At 44.0% G+C, this 24,860-nt stretch overlaps 1 protein-coding gene across 1 annotated transcript in view; it reads left to right on the top strand.

Moving 5' to 3' along the window:
- The first annotated feature begins 18,627 nt into the window (after positions 1–18,627).
- ANKRD44 (ankyrin repeat domain 44) overlaps positions 18,628–24,860 on the top strand; it is a 214,491-nt gene continuing 208,258 nt past the window's right edge. The window contains exon 1 of the mRNA XM_065413045.1: positions 18,628–18,698. Coding sequence (XP_065269117.1) covers positions 18,672–18,698 — 27 coding nt within the window. The 5' untranslated portion in view covers positions 18,628–18,671. The remainder of the gene's footprint in view (positions 18,699–24,860) is intronic.

Raw genomic sequence — 24,860 nt, 5'->3', positions numbered from 1 at the left:
TAGTCTATAAGGTGCCACAGGACTCTTTGTCACTTTTTACAGCTCCAGACTAACACGGCTACCCCTCTGATACTTGTCATTCTTTAGTCATTCTACTTTCTTCTCCATCAGTGCTGACATGTATCTGATCATATTGTCTCTGGTAGTGTCAGTTGTTGCTTTCACATCATCTTTGTAAACACAGATGTAGCCCTTTGGGGCTATGTTCATAATGTGTACATTTTCCACCAGTAAACAAACAGTTCCATCTGTTTCTTTCACTCACTCCTTGTTCCAAAAAAACCCTTGTCCTTTATTTTAACTTCTAGTGAAATCCTCCTTTGTCTCCACCACTGCTCTTATGACCTGTATAACATTTTACAACATAATTTTGCATTTTCTTTGACCCTCTGTTCAACCTTGTTTCTCTCTCCCTGGTGTCCATTTTTAACCTTGATCACTCTTTTGCACATACACCTCTACCCCAATATAATGCGACCCAATATAACACCAATTTGGATATAACGTGGTAAAGCAGCGCTCCGCGGGGGGCGGGCCACGCGCTCCGGTGGATCAAAGCAAGTTCGATATAACGTGATTTCACCTATAACGCGGTAAGATTTTTTGGCTCCCAAGGACAGCGCTATATCGGGGTAGAGGTGTATTCATTCATCTTGCATGCAATTTTTTAAAAACTCCAGGTGGTCATAGTTGACTCTTGGGTACATGGTATAATTCTGGGTCCCTAGTAATTTTAATGCTTTTCAGTATGCATAACCCTTAGATGCATGCTCATTCATCATAGAATGTTCCATTGTCCTGTGTGTACTTTCTTTCCATGGCTTTGTGCCATACACTTTTTTTACTTTGTGTTACCAAAGTGTATTGGTTTAATAACATGCTTTAGCTCAAGAAAGTATATGCACTAGTAGAAGGAGAAATACCTAGTAGTTAAAGCACAGTATTGGTAGCCACGGCTTGTGGTTTCTATTCCTGGTTCTGCCAATGACTGGCTGAGTGACTTGAACAAGTCACTAAACTTCTCTGCAAAATGGGAATAATATTTAGTACCAGCACTTTGATACTATTGTAATAGTTACAGGAAAAACCTAAGATATAGATAATATTTACCTTGCTCACAGGGATGCTGAGAGACTTAGAGGCAGTGTGGGCTAGTAGATAAGCACTAAATGTGGTAATTAGTATACGTCTGTATGTATTGATATCAAATTCCATTTTGTTTTGTGAGGACCATTTCTGTCGTAAGACTATATACTGTGGTTTATGAACATAAGAATGATCCTTCTAGCCCAGTATCCCGTCTTCCAACAGTAGCCAGTGCCAGGTGCTTCAGAGGGAGTGAAAAGAACAGGGCGGCGCTCTAGGGAAGGCGTGCTTAAGGGAAGGCGGAGAGTTGGAGTTCAACACTGGTTGTCTGGCCTAGGGAAGCTGGACTGTGAGGTTCCACTTCCAAGAAGAGGTACCAGACAGTCTGCTCCCTGGGAATGATCTTGAGAGGCTAGAGCCAGAGATGGTGCCTGGACATTGCTTGGTCTCAAAGGACTTAGAAGCACACAAGATTCAGCACTTGGATCCAAACACAGCAGCCTAATGAGTGTCCAGCAGGGAGAGCTCAATCCAGTCTGTGTCACTAGGACTCAGGAGACCAGCTGTGCCACTGGCCTGGTGGGTGACCTTGGGCAAGTCATTTCACCTCTTTGCCTCAGGTTTCGCCATCTGTAAAATGCAGGTAATGATACTGATCCTCCTTTGTAAAGGGAAACTACATAACAAGGAGGAGGCTAGTTAAATTAAAAAGCAACCATCAAGAGCGCTTTGAGATCTAATGATGCTTTATAACTGATATTATTATTGGTTGATATTTGTAAAACACTCAAAGGTCCTTCAATGGAAGGGTTCAGAAACAAAGTTGTTTCTGCATTAGCTTAAGCTAAAAAGCTTGTATAATAAATGTTCCTGTTTAGGTCTCAGATCTACTTATTTTGTTTTCTGTAGGGTATAGCAGGTAAGATTTTGAAGTCCTGGGGATACAGCCACCTTTCTGGACAGCAAAAGGAACACATTTTGGAAATACACCACTGTCAGCTTTGCTAATGAATTACCTACTGTTGAGGCACTGAGGGGTGAAGTGACTTGCTCAGGTGGACATAGCTAGTCAGTAGTAAATAGACATAGCCACTTGCAGTAAATTGAACGTTGCTGTCTGAATTCCCATGCTCCTCTCTAACCATGCTACCCCCGCCCCACGTTTTTTTCTCCCAAAAGGAAATGAAGCTGAAAAATATTTTATTCTAACACAAGCAATTTTTAAAATAAAATTATCCTAAACTTGTAGTTGCTGAAAATTTAATAATGTGCATGTGGAGTAAACTACTGCCAGGCAAATCTGCCCACAGGAAGACATCTGAGAACCCAGCTGGTGCTATTTATTACAGCAGAACAATGCTTTCTGAACAAACACCAGCCTTCAAGAAGGCAGGGTCCCTTGAAACTCTGTTCTGTAAGATCGGCAACATTAAGAATTTTTTTTAATGTTTCTTTTTTCATATTAGCTAGAGTGAACTCAAGCCATCTGGAGTGGGACTGGTGAAGAAGAGTAATCTGCTGTCAGCAGTCTTATGCTGTTAGCTAGTCAGCAGTGTGACATGAAGGACTTAGCAAGGAGTCTCACACTGAAACGCATATCCTCATGATTAAAACCATTCCAGCCTACTTGGCATGCTTATTCAAGATGTAACTGTTTAGTGGGTGGTGGTCTAATAATTCAGGCTTAGCTTTTCCTGCCTTTGATTCTTTGTGGATAGCCTATTCGGTTCCATAACATACTATTTGGAAAATTATAGTTTACGGCATTGCCAGCAATAAGAAACTCGTGGACATGTCCCAAAATGCTACATTGTAACTTGTTTCCTGCACTGAAGGAACTGCAAAATCTGCCAGGAAGCCCTGCACTGTGGAGCCATCTCTACAGTACGTGTGTGATTTAAAACAGCCACTTATAGCCAGTGTTATTTACCTGCGGTATTACATTGTGTGGTCAGCAATGTTAAAATAAAAGGTGAACATAATATTAAACAGTAATAGTGCTAAGTACATGCAAGCACAAACTTGCTCTTGGCATTAAATGAGGAAATACATGATTTCTTGCTACATTTGCATTTGTTTGTGTTTCTCGGGATAACAGTTCATTGTACCTTTCACAATCCCTGAAGTCATAGGCTGGACTTCCCAGAACTCCATGCAGACCCATCAGGCACGACCTGAATTTGGACAGCTTTGCACCATTATGCCTGCAACTACACAAGATAAAACCTCCCAGGCTCTTCATTACCCTGATGAGAATGCAAGGAGCTAGGGCAGCAAGGCAGTCGTAGCAGAAGCTTAGAAGCCAGAACATTCTCATTAACAGTTATCAACCTCTTCTTCTCCTGGTTCTGTCTCCAGGCATAGGTACAGATGCTAGCTATGTCAGCTGGAGCACAGCCATTTTCAAACCCTGACCCCACAAAGAGCTCCATACAGGGAAGACCCCTGCACTGATGCATAACCTTACTGAGGCTCCAGGCAGTGCAGGGTTCATGTGTGTGGACAGACCATAGACTCCATCTTCAAATATGTGCCTGCACTGTGCATTGATTATTGGCTTTGTGCAAAGCACATATAACCCTGTACTGTGCATACAAATAATTTTTCATTCTTCTGTTCTCCATCATTTAACTCAAGGCTATTTAACAAATACTCACTTTTTAAACAAAGCTGATACAACCTGGGAAGCCAAACATCCACGTAATATAGACTCTAATTGGATTCTATAGTGAAAGACAGATCCAGTTAAGATGGATTTGAATCGTTTAAAGGAGGGGTTCTCGACCTGAAGGTCATGATGTTAAGGGGTTGCCAACAGTGTGCTCTTCCCATATTGCTAAATGAGACAGGATTCCTGATTTAGAAGCGGGGGGCGGTGGGGAGCTCCGTATGGAAACACTTGCGGACCATTGGGCTAAAGGATTTCTGATTTGTTTGTGGAAAGCTGTAAGAGGGGAAGAAAGATTCCATGAATCCCTTCTGCACAGTTTTATGTACTTTTGCAGGGCTAGGCACAGGCTAGGCCTGTACAAAGGATGGTTCCAGCAGCAATGTTCAATGGGTCTTTAGTACATATGTGGTATTTTCTGTTCCTGTTTTCCTGGTTAAATGTGTTACTGTTTGTTGTAAAGTGTGCATCACAAAACTTACAGGATGTGCAACACAGCTGACTTCATATTGCTGCTACAACATTGGTGTTTGTTTCTCCTGACTTTGATTTTTATCAGTGCATCTTTACAGTTGCATAGACTTCATTTTGCATGTAATACAGTATAATGTATATATTGTGCTAATGCAACAGGGAAGTAGGAGGACTAAGAATGCATCTTTGTATAAAACAAGCAATAGTTTACTCCAGGTGAATTTTTTATAATTGTGGAGTAGTTATAGAGTTCCTGGTCCTCCAATGTTACCAGAAAGGACTAGGATGTGTTGCAGCAGGGAGCGTAATAAACACAGGAATTTCATGGTTAGAGGGTTCTGCAGTTACTGATTAAAATACGGCTGTGTTTGTTCTCACACTACATCGTGTCAGAAGTGAGTAAATCTTGGTCTAAAGGAGGAGTAAAGGAAAGAAAAGACTGCCTAGATTGCCAGTGTGATGAGTGAGGAGGTGGGGCAAGTGGGAAAAACCAGGAAGGAGACCAATGAAAGCTGCAGCAGTAAGAGGCAGAGCCATGTCTCAGCACTGCAATGGAGCCCATAGCACAAGAGGCTCTATTAGAGTAGTTTGATTTTGGCAACTCAGGCAGCTGGCCTTCCTGGAACCAAAGATCTGAGCAATTCTTGCTGGCTTCTGGTTTACCAGAGAAAGCCCAAGAATACCCAGTAAGTGTCCTGATATTTGCGATGCTGCTGCTAGTATCCTGTATGCCTTCCCCCTCTCTTTGAGGAAAAGAGAATACTCCAAAGTGAAAGACTTTTGATACCCATTTCATAAGCAGACAGAGTATCATACATCGGGGTCAAATTTAATAGGTAGTGTCAGGAACAAGGGGAAACAGCTGAGACTTTTATTAATGCCATTCATAGTCTTGCTGAACATTGCAAATATGGAATGTTAAAAGAAGAACTAATAAGACAAGGTATAATTGTTGGTATAAGATTACCAGCTTACAAGCACAGCTTCAGTTAAACCCAGATCTCACCCTAGCAAATGCCAAAAAACATAAAGAAACAGCAATGTGGTTACATGCTAGCAGCATAGCCGAGACTGCATCAGACAATATTGACACAGTAAAGAGAAGAGAGAGACACGTGAAAAGAGCAGTCAGACCAAATTTACAATGTAAGAACCCCTCACAACTAGAGTGGGAGACCAAAGAACCTTAATAGGAGGGAAGCTTAGAAAAGTTGTGGAAGATATGGCAAGATACCAACCCAGAGCTGGCAGCAATGTCCAACTAAAGAAGCAGAATGTAAGATGACAGAAATGGGACATTTTGCAATAGCATGCAGGTAACCAAAATTAGTGGAAACAATCCAAGAGGGAGTGTTATCAGATGGCCACAAGTCCGTACTTCCAGAGACTTATTTGCTGTGAGAATATTATATATAGTAAATGAAACAATGAATTCACACAATACTGTGGTTCTTTTGGGTAATGTTAATCACTAATTTGGCTCCTGAACCACTGAGGTCTGGGTATCACGGTCTTAAGGATTTTGTTAGACGAACTACATTTGGTAAGAGTTTCCTCAAATGACTTGTCATGTCCAGTAATCTTCTTACAGCAGACACATCTTTGGGTTTGGGTAAGGTGAGTAAAAGCATCCTGATTGGTTAATAATTAAATCACACATTTTTAATATGTGCAGCCAAGAGCCACTTGTGGCTCACGAACCTCAGTCTGAGTATCACTGCCTTAAGGGATCTCTTTAAATGGTCCCAGTATGTGGATCTGGGGGAGCACACAACAAAATGCATTTAACACAATAAAAACTGATATCTCTACCTGTTTACTGAATATTGTGCCGAAGCGTCCAACGACAGTAGCAATGGATGCATCTTCATATGGTTTAGGAGCAGTGCTCATACAAATAACAGCCAGAAGGAGATGAGAGACCTGTTGCATTCATATCAAAAGCCTCTCAGAAAGCGAGCAGCCGTATGTTCAAGTGGAAAAGGACGTTCTTGCAGTCACTTGGACCTGTGAAAGGCTCAGTGCTAGAATTTTAATAAGAAACAGATCATAAAGTCTTAGTGGCATTACTGGGGTTAAGACCACCAGATGACCTTCCACCTAGGATTCAAAGATTTTGACTACAGCTGGTGCAATTTTCTTTCAACATTGCACACATCAGGGAAAAAACTCATAGCAGCAGCTGCTCTACCTAGAGCGACAATTGAGCCGCCACCAATGGCAGAAAGAAAAGGCTTCCAAGAGAGATGTCAAAGACTACATTGACCTTGTTCCGGCAGCAATTCCAGCATCTGCAAACCCTCTTCCGCAAATTAGAGATGATCAGCTAAAGGACGAGACTTGCCAGAAACTGACTCATCTCTGCCAAAGAAGGTGGGGTCAAAGGAGTCCACTTCCAACAGCCCTACTACCATGCTAGCAGGACTAAAATTACCTTCACATAGCCAATGGCCCACGACTGAAAGGACAGCATATATATATACACCTACAGTACTTCAGAAAGAGATGCTCTCCAAAATCTGAGGCACACCACGGTATAAACAAGTGCAGGTTATGAGCAGAACAATCTGTATGGACCCATCTGAGCAGGCAAATTCAGACTATAGTAGAGGGCTGTGAGACAAGGAAAAAAAATAAATCAGCTACCAGAACCATTACTCTCCACAAAGCTACCTGACAGGTGTTGTCAGATGATAGACACAGATTTGTTTTTCTGTAAAGGAAACACACACATAACAGTAGCTGATCACTTCTCCAGCTATTGACTCTGCTATTCATGCACAGGTCATCCAGAAACTAAAGTCAATATCTGCAAGACATGGAGTTCCTGAAGTCCTCATAATCTGATCATGGGGCTCATTTTACCTCTGAAATGTCCCTAGTATTTGCATAGGACAGTGGCTTTCATTTGTGGACTCCTAACACACTTAAAATGGAAATCTTATTTTGCAGACCCCAGTTTGAAAACCACTGGCATAGGGCTTTGATCTGCACATTTGAGCTAGTAGTCCACATTACCCCCAGAGCAATGCAGAGTTTTAAAAAGACTTCTGAAAAAATCGGTGGACCCATATAAAGCACTCCTGGCGTAACTGTCCATCGTTTACCCCCTTGTCTCCCCCAGTTAGAAGCCTTTGGGGAAGCTCTCGGAGGGATACCACCACAGGCCAGGGTTTGGCTCCTCTTCTTCCCTTTGCAAGAGGGGAAGGTCTGGCTGGAACAAGGACCAGCCTCTCAGGCAGCCCCTAGAGCAGGGGTGGCCAAACTTACTGACCCTCCAAGCTACATATGATCAACTTCAGAAGTTCGAGAGCTGGATGTGCCTGCTGAAGGGTGGTAGGGCCAGGGCTTCTGTCCTGCGGGGATTCTGCCCCACGGGAGGTGCCTGCCAGGGCTCAGGGCTTTCAGCTGAAGCCCCGAGATCCCCCTCCCCACAGTGCAGAAGCCTCTAGCTACACCACTCCGCTGCGGGCCAGAAGCCCCAACCTCCCCCCCCACACACAGTCTGGTAGGCAGAAAATGGAGGGGGGGGGGGCTCTGCAAGCCACACACTAAGTGTAAAAGAGTCACATGTCGTTCACGAGCTGCGGTTTGGCCACCCCTGCCCTAGAGAGTCAGATCTAAGGGCTCAGTCTCTGAGTCTATTGCTCCTTGGCAGGGCTTACCTTTGACCCCCTCTTCCTGGGGCGTATTGCTTTACCACCGATCAGGGCGGCCTCAGGAGCGGTGTGTCCCACAGCTCTCTCTCTTTCTCAGCTGGGCTCCCTCTATTGCCAGCAGTTCCTAGGCAGCAATCTTCTTCCTGTGCTAACTTCCCTTCCCACTCCTTAAGCTCCTCCCCCTCCAGGCTGAGCAAGCCTTGCAGGTGTCTCCTTAGCATGGAACAGGCCCAGAGGAGCTCCTAGCCTCCTTCATACCAGGGTGAGGGCATGTCCCTTCACAAGGGGACATAGTAATGTAAACAGTATTAAGGAATTTGACGTGTATTTTGAACTGTGCACGTGTGTGTGTGTGTGTGTGTGTATATAGGTTGGTTTAGAGTTTGTTTTAATTTTTTATTATAAGGACAGGGAGCTGTGGAGTGATTATGGGGTTTCTGATCCTCCACAGTGACCAGAGAGGAACAGGATGTGTTGCAGTGGGAAACGTAGGGACTTTGTGGCTAGGGGGTTCTCTAGTTGCTGCCTAACTCATGGCTCTTTGCGTTTGTGTCCTCACACTTCAATAACCACTTTTAAAAAAAAAGAGTGGATCAGAATTTGGTGGATAAAATTCCCTTTCTATTAAAATGTTTGGAAGGGAAAGGGGTTTTGGGTAGAGAGTGCTTTGTTTACTTTTGGTTTGGAAACGTCCTTATTTGGCATCTGTAAAGAATTTACATTCCCTAGTTCTGGATCAAAGTCCTTTCCGGGGTCATGTTACTGATTTTCTTCTTTAACTGGAGCACCAAGAGAAAAATGGATTTTTTTTCTCTTCCCTTACAGAGTTCGCATGAGCCAGTGTTAAATTCAAATACCAGCTTTTACCAAGGAAGTAACAAGGATGGGGCATAACGTCCCTTAACCCTGCCTCCTCTCAACTTCATGTAAATAATGTCAGGTGCCACCCACACACAGTCTTCTCAAATTAACATTGCAAACAAATTGCAAGGATTCTCTATTATGAGTATAAAACATATTCAATGGGTTTTAAAATGTGGTAACATAAAACAAAGTATTGCTCTGCTGGACTTCCTCATTTCCTCAGGCACTAAAGGTTTTACGTGCAAGCTCTTCAGGTTTTTTCTTTGGTCCGTACAGCACCTACCACAGTTTGTGTGCTGCTGTAATACACTTTAAGAATAATAATCATAACATACTAGTACTTTTAGAATGAAAATGTTAACCCTTTTGGCCCAAGCAGTTAGCTGCTATTTGAGGCCTAGTGGGATTGCATCTTGCTAGGAAAAGAAATTAATGGTAGGAGTCAGTTATTTCTTTGGTGCAATCCTATTTCAATGTTCACAAAGTGCTGTTTCCCTGAACAAAGTAGGATCAGACAATAGCAGGCAGTTTCCTTGCTCACAATTTCCAAGCACCGCCTGTCAGTTCTGTTCCCCAAGCAGCTCTGTCTGCTCGCTTCCTAGGCCAGGCTCATGACTGCTTCCCTCCGTTTCGACTGGCTTTCTGCCGCTCACACATACACAGCTGCAAGTGATCAATCCCCTAGACCAGGGCAAACTGCGGGCCAGATCCAGCCCTGCTCCGGCTCCTGCACGCTCCAATGGGAGCCACAGGAGCGGTGCCTGAGGATGGGGCAGTGTGCAGAGCCGTCTGGCTGCGCCTCCGCGTAAGAGCTGGAGAAGGGACATGCCACTGTTTCTGGGAGCCGCTTGAGGTAAGCGCTGCTTGGAGCCTGCACCCCCTGAGCCTCTCCCCACACCCCAACCCCCTGCTCCAGCCCTGATCGCCCTCCCGCTCTCCAAACCCCTCTATTCCAGCCCGGGAGCACCCTCCTGCACCCTAAACCTCTCATCCCCAGCCCTACCCTAGAGCCCACACCCCCAGCCGGAACCTGCATCCCTTCCCGTACCCCTGCCCCAGCCCTGATCCCCTTCCCGCCCTCTGAATCCCTCGGTCCCAGCACAGAGCACCCTCCAACACCCCAAACTCCTCATTCTGCATCCCACCTCAGAGCCCGCGCCCCCACCCCAATTTTGTAAGCATTCATGGCCCACCATACAATTTCTATTCCTCGATGTGGCCTTCCAGCCAAAAAGTTTGCCCACCCCTGCCCTAGACCCTGCATTTGTAACCAGCCCCAGGAAACCCCTCGTCCCATATGGATTAGCTTCTGATTGGCCTTGAAATATGACAATAGAAAAGAAAGACCCAATATTTGGAAGGGGGGGAAATAAAATGTCTTTACAAACAAAAATGCCCTTTCAGTTCTTCTTTGATACATTATGAGGAACCTAAAAAAGGCCACAAATCAATTTTCCCTCAGTCCTCCATTGTCTGGCACTGGGCTCGATCCAAATCCCATTGAAGTCAATGGGAGCTATTCGATTGACTTCAGTGAGCTTTAGATCAGGCCCACTGAAAGCAGAGAGCTATGTGAAGTATGGCTGAAGCATTGGAGGTTTTCATTCTGTCAGTTGTCAAAAGATTTTTAATTTATCAGATGTAAAATAGTTGTTGTCTTAAATCTGAAAGATGTGCAAAGATCTGTGAAATCATTTTTGAAAACTGATCAGTCTTAGCAGTCCAATCAGGGATCTGTGCTCATGATGAGTAGTTTCTTTTGAGGAGTGAAAGTTGAGGGCTAGCCATTCTGTTTGGAAGGAGGGGAAGAGAGGCTCTCTCTAGGTGGGACAGAGTGCTGTTAAGATCGGAGGGAGGGCAAGTAGCCTCATGGCACTGAGGGGGGATGTCTAATTATTCTGGGTACTGTCTAACCTTACCAAGCTGTTGGCACGTGTGGAGTGGTAGTAAGGTTCACCTGCATGAACTGCCTTTTATTGCCCACCTGAATTCATCACCACTTAACAATTTATTTCCAGAAGGCAACATTTGGTTTACCTTTTTTCCCCCTAGGAAGATTTCTTCCTGACACTATTTTAATCTGTTTTTATTCCTGGATGAGCCTATTTCTAACATGCAAATAGGAAGAATATGTAAACAGCAAGTTTTAAAAAAAATAAATACAAACCATGGCATAGGGATGGGAGGGAAGGAAGGCATTCTCTTGTCCATCCACATGCCTCTCTGCATCTCAAACATTTTTAAAATGACATTTCTGCAGGCATTTAGGTGGTATACATGAAGACCTAAACACACAATGCAGCAGGAAACCATGTGGATTTGTAATCTTAAACCATGGCCATGGCAGTGTTGTGCTGTGCTGAGCAGAGTGGAATAAATACTGTTAAATCCATGCCTCTATCAGGTGTTCCTTCATTTTTTTCTGCCCAGATTCCTCTCTTTACAGGAGTCTTCACCCAGCTGAGGTAAACCATTTCTTGGTAATAGTACCCAGAGAAGAATGAGAACAGCTGAAAAATATACATCAGGTTAATCTGGGGCCAATTCTCTTCTCAGTTACACTGCTACAATTGTATTTAAGTGTAACTGAGAAGAGAATTTTGCTGACTGTGGTAGAATCAGGACTTCTACCATTATCTGAGTAATTTCTCAGCTGTATGTGTGAGAGAGAAATTTTCCTGTCCACAGAACTCCTGCGCCTGCTAAGGCTGGGAATAGGAGATGGGGACCACAAACATGCTCTGGAGTGTTGAGGACATCAGAGAAGTTAGAGAGATTTTACCATGAGGATCATCTCTCAACAGTGGCAAATAATACAGCTGAAGAATGAGATATTTACTTAAGCTTTATAGATAGGGTAAGAACAATGCACAAATCTGGGGATGATTACCTCCACTCCATCTGCAAATGATCACCCTACTTAAATATAGCAGCAGGCCCACCTTTGCAAAGGGCAGTTCAGCTAAACAGGAGGTCCAGATGCTTGGCTCTCTTCAAGTGACCACATCCTACTAAGCTGCAGAATCATTAGACCGATGTAGCGATCTTACCATCTGTATGAAATGAGAAGCGTGTGGGGAACCAAGGGACTAACTTGCAGCACAGTTTGTAATCCTAAATAGTGTAAAAGTCATGCAGCAGATCCTGATCTCACCCTCACTCTAAGAACTTGTCTACAGTGCTCACTAGAGGGGTGTGATTTCTTATGCACACCAACATGTCACATACTGTCTGGCACACAATAGGATGTGTTATTGTATTCCCATTTCCAACAACACTACCTTAATGTGCACTAGGGAACTTTTAGTGCATGACAGCAGGGTTCACGTGGCCAGTTAGTGCGCAACACGTTGGTGTACTTTAGGACTCACACACCTCTAGTGTATTGCTTCACTGTGTAGACAAGCCCTAAATCTGGAATAACTCCTTTAGCTTTCAGACTGTTTCCTTTCACTGTTTCATTTTCATTTTCCATGCTTAAAAACATCCAAATCTACTTATTTAAACAAAGTTTGTTTTCCTCATGCAGGTCACCTGGGTTTCCCTCTTGGTCCTTCAGTGAAGTAGTAATGCTGAATCTGTGATATCAGAATCACTTTCACAGCAACAGGCTATTATACCTTTCTATCTAGGGTATTTGTAAAGGCCCCCATTACTGTAGTATGTGAGCCCCTCACACTCTTTGATGTGTTTATCCTCACAACACCCCTGTAAGGTAGGGAAGTGCTATCGTTTCCATTTTACAGATAGGGAACTGAGGCACAGAGAGACTAAGTAACATCCAACAGGAAGTTTGTGGCAGAGCAGGTCTATCTGAACTCAGGTCTTCGGGGTCCTAGGCTAGGGCCCTAACCAAGATTGCATTCCAGGACCTTGTGAAAGTGGGGTGGGAGTTCCTGATTTAGCAAAGCATCCCCATTCAGGGCAAGCATGTGCTTAAGTTCCATTGAAATCAGTGGGAATTAAACACGCGCTTAAAACTAAGCCCATGCTTAAGTGCTATCCTGAGTAAACATGGATTTAAGCATGTGCTTAAGTGCTTTCCTGAATTGGGGCCTGAATGAGGAAGCACATATTCATAAATCTCCTCCATTCAGTTTCAGCAGGGACTGTTTCTGGCGTTGAGAAACTTTATATCTATTTAAAAACAGCAATTGCTAAACGAGGTCAGAGCATTAGTTTATATGGTTCAGTACTCTGGCTCCAGGGCCGGCTCTGACTTTTTTGCCGCCCCAAGCAAAAAAAACCAAACAAAACCAACAAAACAGGGCGCGGGGCGGACGGACCCAGAGGCAAAGCAAAAAAACCCCCAAACCCCTGGGCATAGGGCGGCTGGACCCGGAGGCAAAGCATAAACAAAACAAACCCCCTGGGTGCATGGCGGCTGGACCCAGAGGCAAAGCAAAAAAAAATAAATAAACCCCAGGGCGCAGGGCGGCCGGACCCGGAGGCAAAGCAAAAAAAACCAGGGCAGCCGTGCCGCCCTAAGATTGGACGGAATGCTGCCCCTTAGAATCTGCTGCCCCAAGCACGAGCTTGTTCGGCTGGTGCCTGGAGCCAGCCCTGCCTGTCTCTGACTGTGGCCATCACGAGATACTTTAGAAACTGTAAAAATCCCCATAGTGGACAGTTAAGAAATGAACAGCCCAACAGGGAACTCCTTCCTAACCAATCCACTATCTGTTAGCCATTGCCTTATGCCTTCAAGCATGAGGGTTTATATTCCTCTTCTGTTCTTTGAAAATGTAACCATCCTGTTACAGGGTGTGTTCTCATTTCACAAATAAGATTGACTGGATTCTGGGAATTCTCTCGGGAGCCAGGGTAGGGCAGCATCAGGGCAAGTGGGAACAAATGCACCATCCTTCCTGAGTAAGTGTTTTCCAGCTTCCCAATCAGAGATCATGAGGGCATTTTAGTCCTTCCACCGCAAATTGAACCCATACTGGCTAGTTAAAGCCAGTGGGGAACACCTATCTTGCGGGAAATTGTTAATGTCTCACTAAAGGAAGGCAACCTATCAGCAACTCACAAACAAATGGCAGTGTGACCTTTGCTTAAGAAATCAGCCCTAAAGAGAAGACTGAGAGGGGATATGATAACACTTTTCAAGTACATAAAAGGTTGTTACAAGGAGGAGGGAGAAAAATTTTGGTTCTTAACCTCTGAGGATAGGACAAGAAGCAATGGGGTTAAATTGCAGCAAGGGAGGTTTAGGTTGGACATTAGGAAAAACTTCCTAACTGTCAGGGTGATTAAGCACTGGAATGAATTGCCTAGGGAGGTTGTGGAATCTCTATCATTGGAGATTTTTAGGAGCAGGTTAGACAAACACCTGTCAGGGATGGTATAGATAATACTTAGTCCTGCCCTGAGTGCAGGGGACTGGACTTGATGACCTCGATGATTCTATGAAATGCCAGTGTCTTTGTCTACTATCCTCTAGTCTCTAACCTCCCCTTTCCAGAAAAGACCACTGAAGACGTAGTAGTGCACTAATTCCAACATTAATTGATATCAGCAGATTCATTGGATCCCAACCAGTCAGGGCTCAGACCTAGACATAGCATAGAGATGGTGTTATTCACTGTGGTCAACAAAATCTCTCCAGACAATAGATGGTGAGAGGCATCCTTGCTGATACCACATGGTCTATCAGAAGCCTTGGATTTCACTGTTCATGAAGTATTGTTAACACAACTGTGGGACCAACTGGCAGGAGTGGGCGGAATCACCTTAGAGTAGTTCCTGGTCTGTACTGTCACGGTAATTGCCAGAAGTTATCGTGGAATGATTTTACTCTCCTCAGGACTTTCAGGAATTAAGTCCCGCGGGGCTCAGTCCTATCACCCCTTTTCTTTGATATCTTTGTGAAGATGCTGGGTGAGAAGTGGCCTGGCCTATGATGTCATACTGGTGAAATCCTGTGTCCTCATGAAGCTGAGATATAGCATCTCCCGGCCTTCCCAGTGTCTGGCAGAAAGTAGGGGCCTGGAGGAAAGCTAATAAGAATCTTGAAAATCTAGCAAAGTCTCTAACTGTTCTGTAAATTGAAAGCATCTGCATACTTATTTTCCAAGTGACTACAAATCTTCCTAGGCTCATCTCTATGAGTTCCTATGTCCCTAAAATGCAACAGTGCCAACAATATCTTTGTCCATCTTGGGAAGGCCAAGAGATTGAGCCCCGACATCTTAGATGAAGACCTCACCACAATCATCCACACCTTCTTTACCTTTAAGCTAAATGACTACATCATGCTTTACTTGATAAGCTGGTTGGGCACTCAGGAGCTACTGCTAATGCAGTGTCAACCTCTGTACCAGCTTTCTGAATACACCAATAGCACATTACATCCCCGTTGCTCGGCAATGATTTCTAGTCTACTTCAAAATGCTGGTTATCATCTTCTAAGCCCTACATTATGCCCAAGTTGCTTAAGATACTGCCTCTCACTCTGACCTACGACTCCAACTGTATGACACCTTTCCCAAGTGTGAAGCAGGTGTTATACAAAAATTAATTCTGGTTTCCTGCCAGAAATATATTGAAGCCCCAAGTTGGTGACATTTATCATGGGTTGTAATTATAAGGCACATCTTTTTGTCTAGGCTTTCCATTTACTGCTGCCTTTGGAATTCCTGGCATTTAGCCTGCTGGATACATTTTCTTGTTTTTCTGTCCTGTAAAGTTGTGGTGTTACAGGGTGGGCTTGTGGTCTCAGTATATTTGTTCTGTATATTTGGCTACTGTCAACTTCTCTTAATTCCACCATGAAAAGTGCACCCAGACACCACAGTGCTGGGCCCTCCATAAATACTTCTATTAATAATCATTCATAATGAATAATATGTAACGAATGCTCCCAATGGGTCTGAGTGACAATTTAAACACATTGTGTAAATACTCATTTAAGGACTTCTTAAAAATGCAGAGACTTTTCAAAATTGACACCAGGTAGCTGTCTGGGTGCTTTCAACCTGGAAAGCCCCTACTCAGGTGGGGATTTGTGCCACAGGACATAGGGTTGGAAAGTAGCTAGGGAGGGGTGGTATTATGGTTGGCCAGAATCAGAAAATTTCAGAAAATCTTATTTAAGCATTTTGTAAAGCCAAAGAAATCACTTATAGGCAGAGAAACTGGGCCTGATCCCCAACTCCAGTTGAAGTTCATTCAGCTGGCATGAATCAGCAAATTCCATTTGAACTGATTGGCAGCAAAGTTCCACTGACTTCAAGGGAGCTATGCTGAATTATACTAGCTGGGGATCTGGCCCAGAAGGAGCTGTGTGCTCAACAGCTCCAAAAACCAAGCTCCTTATGTATCTACCAAGTTTCACCTTAGAGCAAATATGGTGAAGTTCTAAATACCCGAGAATAGGAGTTTATAATGGAAATAGTGACAGATCCTCACTTAAAATAAAGGCTAATTTTTTTCTGCTTGCTCTCAGCTAGAAGTTTCTTTGACATGCTTACTTTTGACCACTGTGTGATAAGTGGGTATTTCTACAAAGTCTGTGAATTAGCTGTCAAAGTAGTAGGTATAGTTAGAATCAGCAAGATACAGAAAGGGCCCAGCTCTACATTGGACAGCACTGCAGTCTTGCCAGTAGCCCTTCTTAACATATATTTTGACACACAACAAAACTGCTGATGCAAGCTCACTTCTTTAGGTATTCTGGCATGACAAAGACCATAAGGGAATGAAATTTTCAAGGAAAATTGCCTAGCAGAACTCACAAATTCCTAACAGCTAGAGGGTTGTGGTTTTTTTTATCAGTTTATATTGATTTGTAATTTTTGGAAAAACTCTTAAGAAGATGCATAGTGTCAAAATATTTTTCAAAATTTGCTTGTTAACTTTAAATCACCATGTATAGTTATCTCTTGGAAGTCTCCTCATCAGGCTGGTTTTCTTCTGTGGCAAGTACTGCTCTTATTACTGTTGTTTTTTTTTAAGGAAAAAACTTACAAAACTTATAGCATGCTATAGCGAAGGGCCAAAATGTTATAGCTTGCAGTTGGGTTACCTGCAATGTTTTAAGGTCATTGTAGAACACTGTAGTCATGAGGATGGCTTGTTAATGAAGGATTATTTTTAAAAAATTATTTAGACCAATAAAGCATTGGCTCATTTGTTTAAAAAGAAATACTACCTCTATCGTATACAGAATTATCTGAATTTGGAAACCGGTCCAAGGGAGGGAAGCAAAGGGAGAAGCAACTGAGGCAGGATGGTGCAGCAGGGGGAAGCAGTGGCTCTATGGCAAACCTATGGAGGCACTTCTATTGCATATTCTGAGGTTCAGGCTCCATTCATAAAAGGGGAAAGGGCAGAGGTAACTAGCACTTCAGGTTAAATTAATCTCTCACAAGCTAAGTGACTAGCCCAAGGAAGCCTGTGCCAGAACTGATTGTTGGGAATATACAGGTCTGTCTCATCTTACGCTGGGGTTACGTTCCGCAGTCAGCGCCTAAAGCGAAAATTGCGTATAGTCAAAATTACATTGAGTGTAATGGCGGGCGGAATCGCCCGCACTACAGAAACAGTATTTAAATTGTTATTTTTCTCTTTTTTGGGGTTTTGTTTTTGTTTTTGCTGAAAGCTGAAATCGCACATGTTAAATGCGCCTAAGATGCGACAGATCTGTAACCTATTTTTCCTAAGTCCCAGGCCAGGTTCTCCCTTCTGTTGTCTGCATTATGTATTTGTGTACTATTAGCCTGTCCTGTCTGTTGTAACTTAAGCCCTGATTCTGCAATCTGTTCTGTGTGAACTAACCTTTATACCTGCTTGGAGTCCCACTGGAGGCAGACTATGAAATCTAGAGTGGTAGCCGGGTTAGTCTGTATCAGCAAAAAGAACTAGGAGTACTTGTGGCACCTTAGAGACTAAATAAATAAATGCCCAAATAAATTTTGTTGTTGTTATTATTTGTCTCTAAGGTGCCACAAGTACTCCTCGTTCTTTATGAAATCTCAGGCTCTGATCCTGCAAATGTGCAACAAGGGGTCACGAATCATGTGCATGAAGTTACTCTTGTACCTAAGTGGTTTGCAGATTTGGGGCCTTAGATTGCAAACTCTCAGGGCAGGGCCAAACTCCCTGATTATACTCATTAAATAATAAAATTTCTCCCATCCTTTAATTCTAAAGACTGCTTTATAGGAGCAAAATCAGCTCCTGGCCCATCTCCTCCCTTAATTCCCACCGTACCTCCCTCAGTTCCTTCTCCATTCTGGTGCCTTCTAGACCCCTAGGACAACGTGTATGACTAGGCTAAAGGCTGGAGTTTGAGAACCACAGCTTTGCAGTGTTTTGTGCCTATACAGCAAGGTGATAAGTGCCACCGGTCCTTAACGTGTACAGACAGGAAGCTCAGTGAGAGCTGGGCTGGCAGTCAGGCATGCCAAGGGCTGCTCAATGTAATAAGTGCAACATGCTGGAGAAACAGGCAGGAAGGGAAGGGAAAGACACAGATTTGGGCAAGGCTGTGACAGGAACAAAGAAAATATTGGCGAGGGGAGGTGCAGCAGGGTGCGTGTAGCCCAGATGTGAGCAGCAGCAGGAAGCAGCCCTGGTCTTTCTGGGGGGGGGAGAAGGAGAGGGATGCTCTGGGGGCGATGCGAGCAGTAGGAGGCAGCCTTGTCCTTGCCCAGAGCTGCTCTGTGCGTGTGTTGTGCACGGGGTGATGTCAGTGGCAGCTGGGCTGGTGCAGTCAGTACTTCCTGTATCAGGCAGGCTCGGTTAACTGCAGGCTCCTCTGCTCCTCCTGACCCAGCGAGCAGCTGGATTGTCAATTTCGGGTCTCCCAGGCACGGCTGCGTTGAGCTCTCCTCTCCCCCCCCGCCCGCAACGCTGGAAGCTGGCTGACATCTCCCGAGAGCGGACCTGCATGTGCGTGAGCAGAGCCGAGGAGAATGGCAGTCCTCAAACTCACCGACCAGGTAGGAGACAGCAAAGCGCCCAGGCAGCCGTGCGGGAGGGTAGGAAAACCCCTGCGCGGAAGGGAGCCGCTGCCGCTGGCGAGGAGAGGAGGAGGAGGAGGAGCAGGCAGTGGCTATGGCAGCTCCAGCTCTGATGGGTTTGTTGTTGTGCAGCTCAGCAAAGTGAAGCGGTGTCTTGCAATGCTTCGCCTGCGCATATCCCGTCCGTCCGTTAAGCACAAAAACCCTCCCCGCACTCTGGCAGCTCTTCGATCCTATATACTGCGCCCTGCAACGTTCGCCGTTCGGGCTTGCTTGTGTGTGTGTGTATTTCTTCTCTGGGAGACGCACACAGAGAACAGGGAGGAGGGCTCATACGGCTATTTTGCCTGAGGCTAATAATGTACCGCGTTACTAGTCAGTCAAGTTTTGCATTGTGTAGGGAGAACAGGCAAATGTCAAAATGCCAGAAAGAAAGGCGCTATTGTTGGCGTCTTTACAATGAATAGATTAGAGGATTTGTCACTGAAACAACCATCTAGAATAGCACAGTTATTTTGCATCATTCTGGTGTTTATTGGTTTGGCATTCCATTCCGGCGCAGCCTAGACCTGTTTTTATTTAAATCAGTGAAGTATGGTGGCTCAAGGTAGATTTCAGTGTGTTTCAGTGTCACTTAGAGACAAGAGGCAGATTAGAAATATTAGACAGAACATTTACTTTAATTAACTAGTTGCATTTTCTCATCAGTCCAGAGTTGGAATTAATTAATTAATTAATTAGTGAGTTGCTTAAGCTAATGTTTTAATTTGCCTCTTCCTTCCTATGAACATTAACACTTTGCAACTGCATGCATGGTTGTTATTTGGCTGTTCAAACACTGTCAGATTCCTAGTTGCTTTTTAAACTAAGGTATTTAACTATACAACTCTTTATGTAGGTTTCTTTTAAAAGATTATTTCACATAGAAAACATAAGTGATATTTTTTTTAATCATTTAGGTTGTTTGTTTAACCAGTGATAGACCCATTTTTGCATCCCTTGTTGGGCACCTGAAACTCCCATTGAAGACAACTGCTATGCAGGATCGGATTTTAGAGCCACAGTCTTGTAATGGGCTCCAAGTGGGTGCCCATGTGAATCCCCATTGAAGACAATGCGATTCTGCCTTTGTTTCTTCTGCAGAATTGGGGCCTATATATGTAACTTAAGTGAACCTGGTATTCTGTTTGACATTCATTCGCTTTTGAAAATTTTACCCAATGATGAGTTAGAGTTGATATACCATCCAGCTTTCAAGTCAAACATGCAGTTTTACAATTCTCAGAGTTGAGGGGTAGGATAAAAATGGATGTTGGCTATTTGTGTAAGGTCTCTAAGGTGTATTAACCTTCTTTTGGGAATTCAGTGCTATTTATTACCATGATACATAGTAATTATTTTTCTACTAGGCCTTCATGTTTAAAGAGTGCATTTTTGGTTTTGTTGCCATAACTGTTTGCAAGTTATTAGAAAACGGCAATATTCAACTCTCACCTTATGTTAAAATGTTAAATTTAATAATAGAGTAGCTATAATTTGTATTAAATCACTTCTTACCATTCATAGTCAAAAGCATTTTAAAATATTTAGTAAAGTGATATTGTGGTTCCCACAGCCTAATTTATCAACATATTGTACCATCTGTTACACATTTGCTTGTCTTAATCAGCTATTTTTAGTTTAACTTGGTCTGCCTATAATCTGCAGTGTGGGTGTCCTTCAAGTCCAAAACTTTCCTGTTACTTTTAATATGATCATCAGCAGTTACAGGCCCTTATTCAAACAACTCCCTTTCCCCTAACTAACACACACACACACACACAAAATGAGAGAGAGAGAGAATGCATGCACATGTATTTCCAAAGAAGCCTTCCACTAAAAAATCCTCTATCTGGCATTTTTAAATTTTTAAAGGAAAAAATGAGCTACTCTTAAAATAAAATAAACATTGAAAGTGACTGTATGAATTATAGTAGTCTAAATGCATTTCCATAATTTAACCAAAGACAGTGTTTATAGTTCTGTCTCCTGGCATGTCCCTTGATACACTCATGTCTTCGGATGTGGTGCTTATAGCAAATGAAGAAAATGTTTCATACCATGAGACTTCATTCTGCCCTGTAGTGCATGGAACAAGTCTCATAAATCAGAAGATTCAGGTGAGATCTGTAAATTTAAAGTCTAGGCTGCAGCATAATATTAAAGGTATTTGCACTACAGCTGGTAAAGGAAGTGTAGCATTTCAGGCTTTACGTCTAAGTCTGAAATCGTGTTTCATGAGCTCCTTGGAATTAAAGCCCTAAAGGTTTTAAAACCATTGCTAAACCTCCTCAACAAGGATCTTGCTTCATCACTGGTAGTAGAGTTAAAAAATGTGGTTTGAGCCAAGTGGATTGCATCTTGTGAAGTCTGTATTGCAACAAAGGATGCTGAGGGGGCGGGGGGCAGTCTGGACTTTTTTTAAGATTAGTTATTTCTCCTCTTCCCCTCCCCCACCTCTAACATTCTCCAGACCTGGTAGATTGATTTATCAGAACTGGCATGGTGACTTTGCAGTATGCCTTTGCGTGGCAGCACACTCTAAATACTCTCTGCTTGCCAGTGTCATGGGTCACTTCCAGTCTGGCTTCAGGGCATGGTATGGCAATGCTTTTTATTCTGGGGGATGTCCTCCTTCTCCTGTCCATAGACATATCCATACTCTTCCTGCTGGACCTCTCTGTGACATTTGGTATGGTTGATCACCAGATATTCCTGTCTCACTTGTACGAGGATGCAGGAGTGAACAGAAGGGTTTCAAAATGGCTCAGGGCTTTTTTTTTTTTTTTTTTTTAAATTGAGCCCAGAAAGTTATGAGCCACTAGTTCTCCATTTCTAAAGCCCTTGCCTTTAGATTCCCACCAAGGCGCATCCTCTTCCCCATGTTATTCAGTATCTATAACAAAGCCAGTGGGAGGCCTTGCATGACAACATGGGCTGAAGTGCCAGTAGTGTGCAGAGGATGCCAGGTGCTACATCCTCCTTTACATCACTGTCTCACAGCTTTTTCCATGCCTACCTGAAATCAGTACCTGGGTGAAGAGCAGCTGGCTAAAGCTGAACCCTGGTAAAACTGAGGTGATGGTGGTAGGAAGAATGATGCACTTTGAAGCACTTACATCTTTATAACATCCTCCACTGCCTACAGTATGTGTCTTCAGATTTAGTTGGTCCACAGGCTACATTGCTCTGGGTGTCCAGACAGCCCTGGCAGCAAAACACACCAGCTTTCATCTGTGGCTAGCCAGAAGACTGCATACCGTTTGCTCAGACACAGAAGTGGCATTGTGACTCCTGCATTTGTGATCTCCAGTATTGATTATGGCAATTTGTTATATTTAGTAATGAAGCCCCACACCCTTTAGCAGCTGCAACGGGTACAAAATGCAGCAGCTTGTCTGTTTAGCAACACAGGTCACCACAATCACATCACTCCAGCTCTCTGCGCTGCATACAAAATCTGGATCAGGTTCTCCATGGGATTGGTTCTGTCTGCCTGAGAGATCTCTTCTCCCTCCATAAGTGTAACTTCCCTTAACAACTGCCTTCCACTGGAACAATGAAACTGTGGACCAATAGGGTCCAACAAGGCAGTCTACCTCCAGCTCTGTAAAAGTTTGATGATACTTAGTAGCAAGAGACGAAAGAAGCCACATGCTGGTATGAGGAGTAAAGATAAATCTTATTTCTGTGACTTAGGTTTTCCTCATTTTTTTTCACATGTGCACCCACTCGCTCTTGTCCTCTCTCACACACACAGGCAACCAAGCAAACAAAGCAGGCAAACAAAGATAATCATAAGCTAATTAATCTATTTTTCATACAGGGTCAGAAAAAAAGAAGAGATTGTTATTGTTTCTATTTTAAGACACTTGAGAAGTGCTAGGATACTGTGGTGGTGGAACAATAAAGTAGGTATACTTTATAAGCTATCCTGGTTGTATTCAGATATTTCTTAGGTAAAAGAGCTTAGTTTAAGACTATATCCTATCACAGGAATCGGCAGCCTTTTGCACACCACCCATCAGGGGAAGCCGCTGGTGGGCTGGGACGGTTTGTTTACCTGCAGCGTCCGCAGGTTCGGGCGATTGCAACTCCCACTGACCGCGGTTTGCCGTTCCAGGCTAATGGGGGCTGCGGGCAGAGGTGGCCTGGCCTGCGCCACTTCCCACAGCCCCTGTTGGTCAGGAACGGCCAACCGCGGCCAGTGGGAGCTGGACAAATTAGAGGATTGGGCCAAAAGAAACCTGATGAGGTTCAACAAGGACAAGTGCAGAGTCCTGCACCTAGGACGGAAGAATCCTATGCACTGCTACAGACTAGGGACCGAGTGGCTAGGTAGCAGTTCTGCAGAAAAGGACCTAGGGGTCACAGTGGATGAGAAGCTGGATATGAGTCAACAGTGTGCTCTTGTTGCCAAGAAGGCTAACGGCATTTTGGGCTGTATAAGTAGGGGCATTGCCAGCAGATCGAGGGACGTGATCGTTCCCCTTTATTCGACATTGGTGAGGCCTCATCTGGAGTACTGTGTCCAGTTTTGGGCCCCACACTACAAGAAGGATGTGGAAAAATTGGAAAGAGTCCAGCGGAGGGCAACAAAAATGATTAGGGGTCTGGAGCGCATGACTTATGAGGAGAGGCTGAGGGAACTGGGATTGTTTAGTCTCCAGAAGAGAAGAATGAGGGGGGATTTGATAGCAGCCTTCAACTACCTGAAGGGGGGTTCCAAAGAGGATGGAACTCGGCTGTTCTCAATGGTGGCAGATGACAGAACAAGGAGCAATGGTCTCAAGTTGCAGTGGGGGAGGTCTAGGTTGGATATGAGGAAACACTATTTCACTAGGAGGGTGGTGAAGCACTGGAATGCATTACCTAGGGAGGTGGTGGAGTCTCCTTCCTTGGAGGTTTTTAAGGCCCGGCTTGACAAAGCCCTGGCTGGGATGATTTAGTTGGGAATTGGTCCTGCTTTGAGCAGGGGGTTGGACTAGATGACCTCCTGAGGTCCCTTCCAACCCTGATATTCTATGATTCTATGAACCTGTGGATGCTGCAGGTAAACGAACTGTCCGACCCGGCAGCGGCTTTCCCTGAAGGGCCGTGTGCCAAAGGCTGCCGATCCCTGTCCTATCTGTTTCTATTCAAGCAAGTTACATGAGCTCATTTCTGAGTGATGGCAATTGCTAGCTAATCACATGGTAGCTTTTTAATCATTTAACCGAAGGAAGTATTTTCAACCCTCATTCACTTGTGGAAGTGAATCTATCTATCTTCCTTCTGTTCCTGGCCCCCCTCTTCTAAGAATTGTATATGAATGATTGAAGTAGTAAGATTTAAAAAATGAACAAACCCTAAATTGTGATTAGACACTTAAGGTTTCAACTTTGCTGACACCTTTGTATGCAGCAGTATTGAGTGACAGTGCTACTTAAAGCCTTCCACATCCGTTCCAGATAATCCACTTGTCACATATGCAGTTCCTTGCATCCCCTACGGTGCGTGCCAATTACAACAGGCGTGGTAAATTTAAGTGCTTTTAGACGGATGGAAAGAAACCTTTTATTTTAAAATGGACACATGATGGTAAAATCACAGAAATTGGCAGGTGGTCTCAGGGGGAGGATACGTGCCTGAAAGTTCTCGAACTCATTTTTAAAAACACTGACCAGGTTGCGAGTTGATATTATTCCTTTAAGTGATTTGGTACTCTTTTCAGTGACTGATTTTCTTCAGGTAAACATACCATAACCTCCAGTGTCCCAATGTGCTTCAGGTTTCCTCTGACCTCCTCGACTATGGCCAGAGTAGGTGTGACTTGAGGGGTTGTGGGACTCATCTTTGTACAGTGACTGGCTTTTAATGGCCTTAGTGGACTACCAAGTGTTTTGCCCCCTATCTTATCCTGAGTCATGTTGCTCTCCCTCTGCCCTGCAACGTAATAGAATTCTAGCTGTCCCTCAAGGCACCAGTGAATGCTGCACTCCCTCTGTGAGTGGGAAGATAGACAGCTGCTGCCCATATTGCTCTAACCATTCATAAGTGATGCCAAAGCTTTGTTTAACAGCTAAACTTCCCCGCTCCTCCTGGGAAACTGCGTGTGCATCT

This window comes from Emys orbicularis, chromosome 11 (genome assembly GCF_028017835.1).
Source record: "Emys orbicularis isolate rEmyOrb1 chromosome 11, rEmyOrb1.hap1, whole genome shotgun sequence".
In the NCBI taxonomy this organism is placed as follows: domain Eukaryota; kingdom Metazoa; phylum Chordata; order Testudines; family Emydidae; genus Emys; species Emys orbicularis.
The sequence above is the reverse complement of the archived record's forward strand: the minus strand, read 5'-3'. Positions and strand labels throughout refer to the sequence as shown.